The sequence below is a fragment of the Phaethon aethereus genome, assembly GCF_964289735.1.
Source record: "Phaethon aethereus genome assembly, chromosome: 7".
NCBI classification, from domain to species: domain Eukaryota; kingdom Metazoa; phylum Chordata; class Aves; order Phaethontiformes; family Phaethontidae; genus Phaethon; species Phaethon aethereus.
In genome coordinates this window covers 24432554-24446588 of record NC_138583.1, presented here as the reverse complement: position 1 = coordinate 24446588, position 14035 = coordinate 24432554, and the positions used below count along the sequence as shown (strand labels likewise).

Here is a 14035-nt window from a genome sequence, read left to right as displayed (position 1 = left end):
CCTATCAGTGACCTGAGAATTGATTTCTGCTGTGCTATTTCCTGTTGTCATTTTCAGCCTCCCTCCTGAGAGCAGGATAGAAACTCTTAATACAAAGAAAATAGAGAGAACTTTTGCTTTTCAGTGTAGTGCACAGAGCATCTTCCACCCAGACAGCCTCTGCCGCCATTCCAAGACAGTATTACTCTACCTAAGCCAATATTCAAATACTGAAAATGCCACCGCCAGAACCATTCTAGCTCTTGCCTCCCTCAATTTCCTCAGTAAGCAAATTAGATTAACAGGTATGAAACTGTCCCTTCAGTTAAAGGGGCAATGCTTCCCCTTCTGCTTTTGCCACGTGCTCCCATTCCACACCCCCACACTTGTGCTAGCACTAGCTCTCACTTGGCCACAAAGGCAAGTGCATCAAGGTTTTATCCAGATGTAAACTTTTTTTTGTACGGTTATTTTTCAGCCGGACCGCTTTCCTAATCCAGCTCACGCACAACTGCTGCTGAGCGCTAGGGTAGGTAGGAAGGAGGCAGCGGAAGCACAGTGCCCACAGAATACACCTAGGAGTTCAAAGTAGCTGTGAAAAACACAGCTTCAGTGAAAGATTTCACGTAAACCCAGACAACTGCCAGGGACAGGGGTGGGTCTCGTCACCAACAATTTTCTCCACCCCCCTTTCTAGCCAGAAGCTTCGCTTGGTTCAAGGGAATTCCCTTGTTTAATTTGCAGACTGTTCAACTCACAAAAGGGTCAGAGAAGCACCAGAGTCAGCACAAGGATGGGAGACATTCCTTCGTGACAGGAGCCAAAGGAGAAGGACTGGTGCTTTGGCAGCCACTAGGACACCCAGGTGCCTCGTACAGCTTCCCCCCAGCCCTGCCCAGTGGCACCTTGCTGGTGGCGGGGAGTAAGCACCTGAAGAGCTCCATGTTGTCTGCGTTCTATCAAACACCCCACACACCCTTCAGAAATAGGATAGGAGGTAATTAAAATAAAACTTGCTCAGGTTATCTAGGGGCAAGAGACTCAGAGAGACGTAGAGAAGATCCTGCAAGAGCCCCTGTACTCTTACCTCAGCAAGAGCCTGGTAGACCAACCATGGTGATGAGGTCTGCCCACTTAAGGAAATACCAGGTAGCAAAAACAAGTTGATCAGGTAGGAAAAGAAGAGCTAGAAAGAAACTGCACATAACAACATGGGCAAGGGAGAGTCTTGTTTTCACAACAGCATTGTTTTACTAAGCTAGACACAGAAGGGCACCACTTGACTCAAATCACCTGCATGCAGCTATTCTAAGAGGATCAGGTAGCTGGGAGTAGCAGCTGGCCTCTGATGCAGTTCAGGCCTGTCGAAAAGCAAGATTATGAAAAGAAACTGAATGTAAATCCTTTTAGATGTCACTATTAAACTGGGTCCAAAACTGGTCAACGGCATAGTGCATTCCCACCTTGGGCTGAGTCCTGGGGAAAGGTCAATTCCTAAAGCACCAGTTCTGCCTCCAGCAGAGTCCCATGCTGAGGACATGTCTGTGGCATGTCCTGTTCTTTGGAGATCTCACGTCACCGGTATCGTGACAACAGACTATAAACTTTTTCCAGGCCATTAATTCTTAGATGTGGCCAAAAATTAAACTTCTGACACTTCAGTGTTTCCCAGAATGAATTAATTGCAATAGTTGCAAGTTTTCCATACCAGTAAAAAAAAAATATGCTTTGGAATCACTAAAGCAGTAGCACTGACATGCTTCATTTGGGCATTTTACCTTATATGAAAAACATCAAAATAAATTGATTTAACTTTGCCAAAAACTTTTATACATTCTTAATCATTGATGAAGTGAAAGGAGTCTTGTAAAACATTGTTTTAATTGATGAAGCATTTTTAGAGATAAATGGTTCTGCTAGAATACTTTCAGCTGGCTCTTCTGAATTCTGTTTTCTCAGAAAAAAAAATGAAAAAACTTCCTAATCTTGCAGCCCACATCAGCAGCAGGCTCTGCTGGTTTTTGCTGAGGCTAAATTTCTAGGGGTCATAGTTGTTATTTCTGTATGTGGTGACTTGCTTCCTTTTTCAAACACTAAAACCCATTTTAAGCTGCTTAAGCATATAGCAGTACATTACTATAAAGATATGGGAAGTGGTTTTATTTTCTGTGTTCCAGTAAGTGTCCTTTCAATAAGGACATGCAAATATAGAGCTCAGCCCACAGAGCTGTCTTTGGTGTAAAGCAGAACATTACACTGTTAGTGAGGAAGACAGTATAATTTTTGAAAGAGCCTTGGAAATCTCTCACCTCTCCATCAGGTCAGCCTAAGACTAATGGGGACACCTATGTTCTAGGAAAAATAACATGAACTTTCCCACTGCATGCACTAAAAAGACCGATTTATGTTGCAGATCAAGCTTTACTGTCTTAGACCAAGACTATTTCTGCAGACAGTTTTCAGGGAGGGGACCATTCACTCAGCATGTGAGATTGAATATGACAGGTTCAAAAAAGTCATGGATAGCCAAGTGTGAGCAAGCATCTCCTGGGGTAAAGAATAGGCTGGAAACCCTAGGTCAAACAAATAAATCATAGATGAACCCACTCATAGCATGTATGAGAACAAAGTTTAAAGTCCAAAGTTTCATTGGAGCTCTTTCAAAGCAAAAATGGTTAACCTTAAATGTGTGCACTTTAGGTACTATTGCAAAAAGCAGTTTTCTCAGAATAATGTAAACCACAGGGATTCACTGAGCTACTATTGCAGGAAAATATTCTCTCAAAGAAAAAAAAAGTTTCTAACATCTCAACAGTTAAATAAATGTGGCAAGATATGCAGCACAGACTCCTCAGCCTTGGAGTTCTGGCAAAACCATACAGTAGTTCAAAGCATATTAAACCTAATCAAATCATTCATAAAAAAACCCTTGGTTTTCACTTGAAGTGATAGAGCAGCATTATTGCAAAGAGATCTCCATCAATGGTGCTAAAGTAATCCTGATTGTCCTAAAAATGCTCCTTCCAGCATGATAGACATCAAGACCTCAAACTCCCATGACGTGTTGAACACAGCTCATAGTAACACAATATTAGATGAGCAGTTCAGTTAAGTAAAAGCATGCCCGAGGACAAAATACCGGCAGCACTTTGACTGACAAACCCACAGGGGACCAAGAAACCCATCCCCAACAGGCCTATTTACACCAAGCATTTCCTGATGATGTTCCCTTGCTACCAACACTGCTACCCACACAACTTCGCTTGTACTACGTGAGGTCTATAAGCCAAATGCAGGGATGGCTGTTGTGAAATCTTACAGATATCATGTCTATCAACAATTCCGGTGCTACTAGCACAACTTATCCTTACGCTTTCACTACTTTTCCACTTCGGAAAAGCATCAGTGTCCAAGCAGAAGCCCTGGTGCGTGCAGACAAAGCCAGAGTGACCCTGCGCATAGCAATGGGCCTCGGGTCATCGCAAGCCCTCCCACACTCAGACCTGAAAGGTCAAAAGCGTATTAGAACCATTCAGCAGCGGCACTAGGTTACCGGGGCGGGATAGATAAGCGACTGCATCACCCAGCTCCGGCTGGCGCAACTGTTAACAGCTAATCTTGGCCTTACAGCGCAGCTCCCCAACGAACAGGACTGCTGCTCATCTCTCCTTCCATGTTAAAGCAGCAGGCTGGCCTATCCGAAATGGCGGCAGCTGTTTTCTTGTACCGCTTCTGTAACGGTGACTTTAGGTTCATTGCAGATTATCAACATTTGCGTTCAACAAACATGATTCACCGTGTCTTGAAAGTAACAGACATGGGATGATAGAGGCAGCACCGCATGATTCACCTCAGCCTTGAAACTGCACAGAGCTATGTTTCTCTAGAATTATGCTACCAACATTTTTTACCTCTGAGGTATTTGCAACCGTTACTATGAACTGAGAAGACTGTGAAGTAAACATTTACAACCAAAAATTGACCACTATATTTTGACAATTCTTGCCACAAACTGCCAACCCTGAAAAAATAAACTACCTTTTTTTTTTTTTTGTAACCTTTGCACACTTCTAATTGCACTTTCACTGAAAGCACATTTCTTTTCCTTCTTCCTTCAGATTTGTCCCTGCCTACACCCAGCCTTCTGATCTCTTTCATTTTGTTATCTGGAAGATAGATTTGAACGGTTCTTTTAAATTTGTCTATGTTCATTTTAAAATTGCATCCTCTGACTATAGATATGGCACCCCCTAAGCAATACTTTAAAATAATTTTAAAATAATTAAAGTTTCATTTTTGCATAACTTTGCTCTTTTTTCCTCTTTATTAGTAATTTATCCGTTATGTATACAATAGCACTGGAGGCAAAGCTAAATTAAAGCCTCATTGGGGTAGGTACATCGCACAGAGTTTTAGCAAGGGGTTTTTCTTCAAAGGCACTAAAATCTGAATAAGCTACAAAAAATATGGAACAGAAAAGAAAAATATTTTTTAAAATGCTATTTGAATAAAATATGAATGAGAAGTGAGGATATCAACTATGACTCAGCAAAACACTTAGGCACAGATCCCAACAAGTGAACACACCCTCTTGTCTTCAGTGAGAACGATTTAAACACACGCCTATATGCTCTATTGATTCAGACACCCCACTTCTTGCCTGAATTCATGTGAGACCTGAGTCTGAGGGCCATAAAGCCCTGCTTCGCCTCCCGGAGAAGCCTACACTCGCAAGCAATGCCACCACCCGAAGCGTGCCTCGCCGCTCTGGAGCCTGACTTCTCTTTGTTCATGATGGGTCTAAAATTGGTAGCTGCTGAACAGTTTCCTCAGTGACCCTGCTGAGATTCTTTAACCCTTATCCTCAGCTTTTTGAGCAGGAATATTTTAACGCTAACACCTCTTCCAACCTTTTCCTCTCTAATGAGATTGCTCATCAGGATGACACTTCCGTAGCAGCAGTCCATGCATTCATAGAGGCAAACAGACACCACTCACCTATGTAAGTGAGATATTACTAAAAAGTGCAAGATTCAGTTTGAAAGGCTCTGTAGCATAAAGAAACAGGATTTGAATTAGGCTAAAGTACAGGGAATTGCAACTGCAGTATGTAATATAGTTACAACCTGTTAATCTGCTATGCAAACTGGGCTCACTATAAAGCCACTTTGCACAGAAAGTGCTCTTGCTACCACTAGATGTCAGGTTTAACACTTTAAAACGGATAAATACCTTAAAAATAATAATTCTCTGTTCACAGTGAAAGCGCTATATATATATATATATATATGACACCATTCTTTCTGGACTGACCTTTAATTTTAAGGATTCTACATCTCATTTACTACCTTCTCTTCTGCTTTTCCCTCCCTGTGGGGCACAGTTGTTCTTTATCTGAGAAAAAAAGATTTTAGAAATTTCCACTATGCATTTATTCTGTGATTTACTCAGTCTAAGCCACTCTGACAGTTTTTGCCAGATATCACTGGCAAAGGTCTATAGCTCACGTTGTATTTCTAGAGGACAGCACTGAGATTTTATTCTTAACCCATAATGATATTTTTAAGGACATTTTTACAAAGAAATACTATATCTTCTCTGACCGGTCACAGATAGTCTACTATGCCATTTAGGTAATATCATTAACATTGATTATTACAGTTTTAAGATTTTTCAGATTTTTACTTGCATTGACTACTCAAATGTAGACCATTTTTATTTACATTCCCAATTTCTGTCTCTCAGAAGTGAAAAATGTAGCTGTAGATCCCTCCTAATCCTGGCTACTTGCAGGTATTTTTGTCGATACCAAACATATTCTATAAACATCAGTGTCTTTATGTAAAGAAGTTGATCATACTGAATACAGAGCTTTTGTAATATATTATGCATTTACTTTGCCATAACAACATGAAATTGCTCAACAACAAATAAATCTGGGTCTTTACTTTTCCCCCCAAAATTGAAGAAAATTAGGAGGAAGTCAAATTCATTATACCATATCATATTCAAATGTATATAAAGATACACATACACACACACAAAAAGCAGCAAACTAATTTCACAGCAAACTTCTCCAAACTGGTCCATGCTCAGAACTGATAATGTTACAGAATGTAACTCAGCATTATTGTAAGGTAATGACAAGACTCACTTTACATGCAGCTTTACTGCACAGATACTGACAGCTTATCTAGCAACACAGCGTGTTTGTTTATCATAAAGTCAAGGGAATTCCCTCATCCTCATACACATCAAAATTTGACTTTTTCTGACTCCTGCTGATGCTTCAGGGCTCTCCTGGAGCATCTCCTGCTCAAGGTATTATTTGCACCTGCAGCCATGACCATCTTATACAAGTGTTTACCTACAAGGAGGGGCTGAAAAGTAAGGAAGGGAAAGAGATGTGCTTATATGAACTTCAAAATATCATTGAAAAGACTGTATCATACAGTCAACTATATCAACAACCTCCTTCAGACATCTAAAAACTTTTTTGAGGCAATAACTCTATTAAAATATCCCTTATCCCTACCTCAGCTAGGAACTGCGAAAGCGTGACAAAAAAGTCTCCAAGGCAAACCTGGAGGCCAAAACATGTCAGGTGCCATGACTTCTGACAGCCACGTTTATGACTTGGAAGCTGTCCTTTGAGAAGTGCTAAACCTGAGGCAGGTGAAGGTGTCATATATGCTACACAGTGTTAGAACTTTTTATCCCATGTATAAGCCCCATTCCCTTCCTACCACACTTACTCAGTTTCCTCCAACCAGAACTCCATTTGCATGCTAACTCCCCCTTATTCACTTGCCAGTCATCCTCTACATGTCCTCAATCTGCAAAATGACGTAAGTCCCACCCAGCCACACACACACGTGCTGGCCATTTGCGAAGAGCCAGAGCACCTCAGACATGCCAGTTCACTGTGCACATACTGCACAGTCACAGAATCATAGAACAGTTTGGGTTGGAAGGGACCTTTAAAGGTCATCTAGTCCAACCCATCCACCCCCCCCCACCAATGTGCGGGGAGATCTTCAACTAGGTCAGGTTGTTCAGAGCCCCATCCAGCCTGACCTTGAAGTCCACGTGCATGAGTCGCTCTAAGCTTTTCGGTCTAAGCCAAAAATGTCGGTCTAAGACAAAAATGCATAAAACCTACTTACAGCTCTGTAGCTTCAGACTGTACAGAAATTTAGCTTCTCTTTGCATTTGACGTAAGGCTTCCCCTTCGTCAGCACCCATGCTGGCAAGCAGCTACAGCAGGATAGACTCAGATCCAAGACATGCCTCTGCAGGTGAAGGAGTGAGACACACCTCAAACATTTGCACCACTGCAGCAGTTTCTCCCCTTCCAAGTTGCTATCTGCAGAACAAAGCTGGCTGGCTTGATTTGCAAGCTGAGAGTTTTGGTTACCCTTAGCTTCTGAGCTAAGTGAGCTACTGAGAAAAGTTGATGTCAGGTGAACGAAGCAGCCGGTAGAAAGGAGGGAATTAATAGCAGGTTTGAAGAGAACAGAATTTTTATACACTTTCTAAATTGAACTTTAACATCAAACTGTAAAGACAAAAACCCCAAATGCTCCAATCTGTCCCTTTAGTTCCTCATTGTATATTTGGCAACTCATATCCCCCCAGGAAAGAAATTACGTTAACTTCTTTATCACGCATATTCATTTGCAAAATATTCCATTCATGCCCATATGAATTACTAATACTGTATATCATAAGCAAAAAAAGGAGCAATGGATGATTAAAACCTGGAAGAATTAGTCATCTTCTTACAGAAGCTACTATGTAATTTCAAAAATGTTGAGTTTGCAAGATATTTTTATATTCTTTCCTAAGGCCAGGATTTTGTTTCTAAAATGCAGCAGCAGCTTTTAGTTGCAATCAATGGTACAATTTACTAAAAAAAAAAAAAACCAAAAACAACCAAACACAATCCAAAAAACATACAAAATAAGAAAAGATAGCTTTCAACTGGACCCATAGAGGCTAATCTCCTTAAACTTCAGGGAGGCTCATAGTTTAATCCACTTATTGAAGGCTGTCTCGGGGGGGGGGGGGGGGGGAAGGAATCAAGTTAAAAACCTCTATATAAAACATTCACCAGTATAGGAAGTGCTTAGATCCATAGCTTTCTTCTCTAACAAGCTCAACTGCTAGTTAAAAAGAAGCGCTTGATCTGACCATACACACAGCACTTGGCTGTGTGGCAAGGGCTGTCTACAGCAGAGGACTACTTAAGCAGCAGACTGCAGCAAACACCAGCTTGGAAGGGCAGGGAGAACGACACAACCTGTTCAGCTGCAATCACCAAGCAGTTATATCTCCACAATCTTAATACACTCAAGAAAAAAGTTTAAATAGTGTATTTTGCAAAGACAAGGAAGGGAGCAAAAATCAAATCCTTACAACAAAAAGCGTAACTGCTTCCTCCTTTTATCTAAAGGGGCAATAACAGGGGAAGAAATAGCCTTAGGGCTATTGCTGGCCCTCCTCCTGATCTGCAGGAGCAATTTGCTGAGTCATCATTACAGCTGACAAAGTACGAACGAGCCCGGATGGGCCTATATGTCAATCAGGCAGCTCAATATAGTTTTATATTTCCTCAGGAATTTGGTGATTACTAGATCTGCTAGATCATCTGCTAATTACCATATGCCCTATATGTAGATCTGCAGCTGCTTTTTGTTACAGTATAATTACAGGCTCAGTATTAAATGTAAGGGGTTCTCTAGTGTCTGAAATGGCATATTTTCCCAACAAATATATCAAAGAAACGCAGAGATTCACATGAATTTAAATACAGACTGAGGAAATATATTTTCTCTGAGATCTTACATGTTCTCTACTTGATCTCCTTGTCTCACACACTTGTTATTAGCGCCTTATTTTGTAGGCCTGATACAAATCATGCTGATGAGACAGTGAGAAAAAGCAAAACAGTTTGGGACTGATGGGCAAACATCAATCATATTACAATGAACTCAGTATCACTGAAGTCACTGAAAAGTACCTGTTTCAGAGATTTCACATCCGCTATAGGTGTGCCGAGGAAGCCTCAGGAAGCAAGAAAATTAATTTCCTCTTCCTGACACAAAAATAGAAGGAGAGTTAGTATTGCATCTATTAAATGGACATGTTTTCAGCCTGACCTATCCCCTGTTGAAATCTATGCTAAGAAAGAAGACATTTTAGCATTAAGAGGTTTCTGGACTAAAACCATGCAGTCACACGTTTGGTCTGTGAACAATACAGAGATTTTACTGGAAATTTTGCATTAAAGGAAAATACATAGATAAAAAAGGTTTCATTTAGACTAGCTTAAAACTCTGACTGAAGAAGTTCGGCTGCAAGCTAGCTGGAACATCAGAAGTACTTCTGCTGCTTTAGTGCAGCGCATGGACTTTTTGGCACATAGAGGTGAAAGGTGCGTAGAGCCACAGAAACTATTGAAATTATTTGGCTAAACCGTTTCAGTACCCAAATCAGCTTGTGCAGCACTAGAATGGGCACTCTAAATGTCAAGGTGGCACACTAAAAATTCCACTTTTTTTCAACCCCATGCAGTCATGCAGAAGTCTAGTGCAAGAACAGACCAAACTGTGACTTAATAGGCTCCCAACCATTGTTAAAGTAGCCTTTCACTCAGCCACTGCTATACTAATCTGCTGATTTCAGCAAAAATCCCCAATGAAATTCTGTGGTGGAGCTGGAAAGAGACATATAAAATGGCTTGCTTATCACTTTTTGAATGATTCAGTAACCAGCATAATTTAAGCTGCCACATGCCCGGTTAAGTTCCAGTTTCACAATGTAGCATATGCTACCAGCTTTCCAGAAATGTTGCAAGAGACCAGTAACAAAAAGTTAAGCATTAACCAAGATGAGACAACCATGTACCTGCGAAACCGAAAACAATTTTTTAGGTCTTTGCCTAGTTCGCTATTAAAAATGTCATACAATTTACTTAATGGATTAGTCTTGATTAAATTGATCTTTATTTAAAATACAAAACCTGTTTTCTCTTTTTTCAGAATGTATCAGATTATGAGCTGAGCCAATTCAAAATAATGCACCAGCCGTAAGTGCCTCATTATTTTCTGCTTTCCCATTAAATGACTAATGCTCTGTTATACTCTGACAGTTTCTCTGTTAATAAATAAGGGAAAATGAGAATTGAAACCTCCTGCTCATGTGAAGGGCATTAATTGATGGGGGTGGAACTTCCTCACAATTAGGATCCTGGAAGGTTTACAGAACTATGGTTCAGATCAGCTGACAAGAAATTTTCCTCTGCACCAGCTGCTGGGTGATATTCTTCCTCAGAACAGACAGGGACAACCTTAATATTAGAAAAAGTACAAGTTCAACTTCTTCCAGAATACAAAAGCCCTTCACTTGTATAGTGTATGAGGCCAAATTTTCAGAATTGGTTCATCTGCTGCTTAGGGATCCATTTAAGTGATCAGATTAACAAAGTATTATGTTGAAAGTAATTTAAATAGAGTATTGAATAAGTAAATACAGGTATAACAGAAAATGCCTTCATATAATTTGTGACAAATCAAGTTCATTTAGAAGGATATCCTTAATGTTCAAGTATATTATTTCTCTTGTATTACTGCACAGAAATAATATGAGGGAGTTTTTCCTAAGAGTTCAGTTTAATATGAAATGAGTTGTTCTACTTAACTTAGTGGTTGTTATTATTCCATGTAGCTTTCTCTTCCCCCCCCCCCCCCCCACCTGGGAAAGCATTTTCTCTTTTTGATGAAAACAGAATTCTTTTCTGAATCCTACTCTATTGGTAAGAAACTGGAGGAACTTTGAGGCATTTTTACCCATTAAAATCCTGTTCCTGTTGATAAGAATTTGATGAGAACATATTAATATTCTTCTGGGTTTGTTTTAATAATTAACTAGATGACTAAGGAAAATATCAAAGGACTTTCTTGCAAAGTAATTAAGTCTAATGGGACATCATTTTGAGAGAAAATGTAGAGAGCAGGAATATAAAGTTAACTAGGGGTCTGATCCCTGTTTCTGTGATATACATGAATCTGATCCACCACAAGATTGGGGCAAACAAAAATCTACTGAACTGAGACCAAGAGTTGCACTTCTGCTGATGTGGACATTCAAGTTTTGGATTCTCAAATTATAAAATGGAATAACAAAGGTGTTCCATAAAGCGAATTCTGTTGTCAAGTATAAAACAAAAGACCAGAGTAGATCAAGTCCAGAGTAATAAAACTCCTGAAATGTACAGTGTGGATGTCAGGTCCCTAGCACCAACTTTCACTCTAAAATCTGTTGCTCTTACATCTTGCTACTTACTATTGCAAAAATTGCCCGACTTTCTAGCACTCGAACAGTTTGCATGGTTTAACTGGGAAAGGTCTACATTGATCAACTTAAGCCAGGTGAACAGGCCTGTTCAAGCCTGTTCATACAGCAGGTGATCCCCAATGGACCAAAACACTAAGGATAACTAAACAGAAAAATGGTAATCTCTGGACAAGTTGAGTCCAAAGTCCTGTGTTTTTCCTGGCAGTGGCCAGTGCTTCAGGTCTCTGACTGTTATGAAAGATTTTTCATGGGGCTTCCTGAGACAGAAGCTAGGTCCTCTGACATGCCACCATCAAGAGCTCTTTGCCTTTCCCATTCTAGTTCTCACTAGTGCAACGCTTGGTGTTGTTCTTATGGAAAAGAAAGATTTTGAGTCTAGAAGGCTATAAATGCTCCGTGAACTAAGCCACACAGTTATTCTACATTCTGTTAGGAAATCCCATCACTGATATACCAGGAGGAATCTGCAGGCATGCATGGGTATACAGCTCTGGCTTCTGCACCAAATACCTCCACTAACTCCGTGGAAGGCTCTTTCCCCTTTAATCAATACCATAGCTGTTCTCTAAGGGGGAAAAGATAACAGGGGCAAAAAAAGACAAAATGTTTCCTCTGGGAAGAGTTTATTGTAGTAATTATGTTTAGATACCCTGAAATAAACTTGTTTTGCACTACATTTTTAATGAAGACTCTTACTATATCCTGTCAATTCAATTAGCATTGGCTTTAACAGCCTAACAGCGGCATGATGTAGACTAGTTCTGATCAACACTTAAAGCCACAGGTCTACCTAGATTGCTTCTGAGCAGCTACTGGATATAGTAGTGAAATGATCAAGGTGCGATCTCTACTAGTGTCCTATCCTTTCTGTGAAATGCAATAATGAAAGATTCCTTCCACTCTTCCCAAAACAATAACAGAAGAGAGGTGCTGCTTTCAAAATGGGACAGCAGAGTACCGAGGCAGTAGTCCAAACCTGCTCTGGAGCTGGCTGCCAGGGTTGTGCAACACACTGCTCTCACAGGATTGTATGTTTTCAACAGTCCTGACATGATGTTGAAATCTTGAGCTTTGCTTAAAGCCCTTCCTCCTGCAGAAGCACCGTTGTGTTTTTCACTCCACACAGCAGACTCAGTTGATACACTCCCCCTCTGAAAGCCTGGGGACATCCAAAACACTGAGTAAGTTCGCTCTCAGGAACAGCAGTACAACAGCAGTTTCCAGATACTTCCCACCAGAGAAGTCTCAAACATCCCACTGACTATGGACATGGGCTCATTTATTCAGTGTTAAAATTCATGTCTAGAATATCACACTACATTCGGGAGCACTCTAAGGGAGATCAAATACCAGAACCAACCTCATACCACAGATATTTCAGAATGTTGGAACTTAAGTACTTTCCAGACATGCTGTCTTTCTATCTTTACTTAACATTTTAATAAGCAGTGCAAATAAGATTGGTATTTATAACTGTATTCAGCAAAACTGACGTATAAGCTATAACTCAACGATATACATCTATAATTTGGAAGCACATCTTGAGAAAGAAATGTAATTACAGCTCAATCACCTCAGTGTAGATAGTCCAAGACTTATAGTATTAGATGTTTATGCAGAAATTGTTTCACAATACTTTCAGCTTACTCAAGTTTCACTTTCCCAGGGACCGTGAAATTAAAAGGTCTTCTTTATAGCTAATGTGATTAGAAATTCATCCCAAACCAAACTCAGAATAAATTTTGCTCTCAACTCATGAGCTCTGGGGACTCTGAACACATCACAAAATCAGTGCGCTCTATCACATGTGCAAATTCAGAAGCCTGTTCTGCCTGTGTCGGATTGCTAGGTAAATGAGAAGTCTTCACCCGCAAATCAGATATGAGATGTCAAATATGAGTTTACAATTTGTATATAGCAGCATGAAGTTATGGAAGATCCCGGATAATAAGTGAGCTGTGATAAGGAACACACAATTACAAGCTTTGTTTAATTATGGTGCAGGCAACATTTGAACTTCTTTCCTTGAAATAAACATCTACCAATTTTTCACTGCTGTGAAAAATGTTACTAGTTTATTTTACTAGGAATTTATAGTATATGCAGAAAAATTTGCTATTCATAAACCAAGTAAGTGTTCTGTAGTCAAGACTGATTTCTAGATTACTTTCTAACATCTATTTTTCATTTGTTGATAATTTTTAATAACTCTAGACTGAAATTTTTCATGCTTGTTTTCCAAGCAAAGTTCTCATTTCCTGAGACATATGAATAAATTCTCAATTGTAAGAGATGTTACATATCAGGAAAGTACCTTTGTAATGCTGAGATCTTCCACTTGAAATGTCTGCACTTGCATAATTCAAACTGCAAGAACCAGGAACATTACACATTAACTCCTTTTTCATCCTCCCTCTTCCACCTGCCTTTTCTCGTTTATTTCTTCATTAAGGAAGGCAAACAAACTCATGTGGAAAAATCACTTTTCAGCTTTTTCACAGCTATCAACATTTAAACCCATGGACAAGTTCTCCGTACACCAGGTGCAAAAGCCTGGATCCCCTCTTAGCCCTGCTGGTCAGGAGAGAGTTCTTAAGGCAAAATCTTTTGCAGTGATGGTGTCCAATAATCAGAGAATCACAGAATCACTAAGGTTGGAAAGGACCTTCAAGATCATCAAGTCCAACCGTTAATCCAG

General features: G+C 40.0%; 1 protein-coding gene across 1 annotated transcript in view; it reads left to right on the top strand.

Moving 5' to 3' along the window:
- Positions 1–14035, top strand: part of BLNK (B cell linker) — a gene marked incomplete at its 3' end in the record, with an annotated part of 104021 nt that overhangs the window by 21487 nt on the left and 68499 nt on the right. The window contains exon 3 of the mRNA XM_082002381.1: positions 10023–10069. Within this exon, the coding sequence (XP_081858507.1) occupies positions 10023–10069 (47 nt within the window). The remainder of the gene's footprint in view (positions 1–10022; positions 10070–14035) is intronic.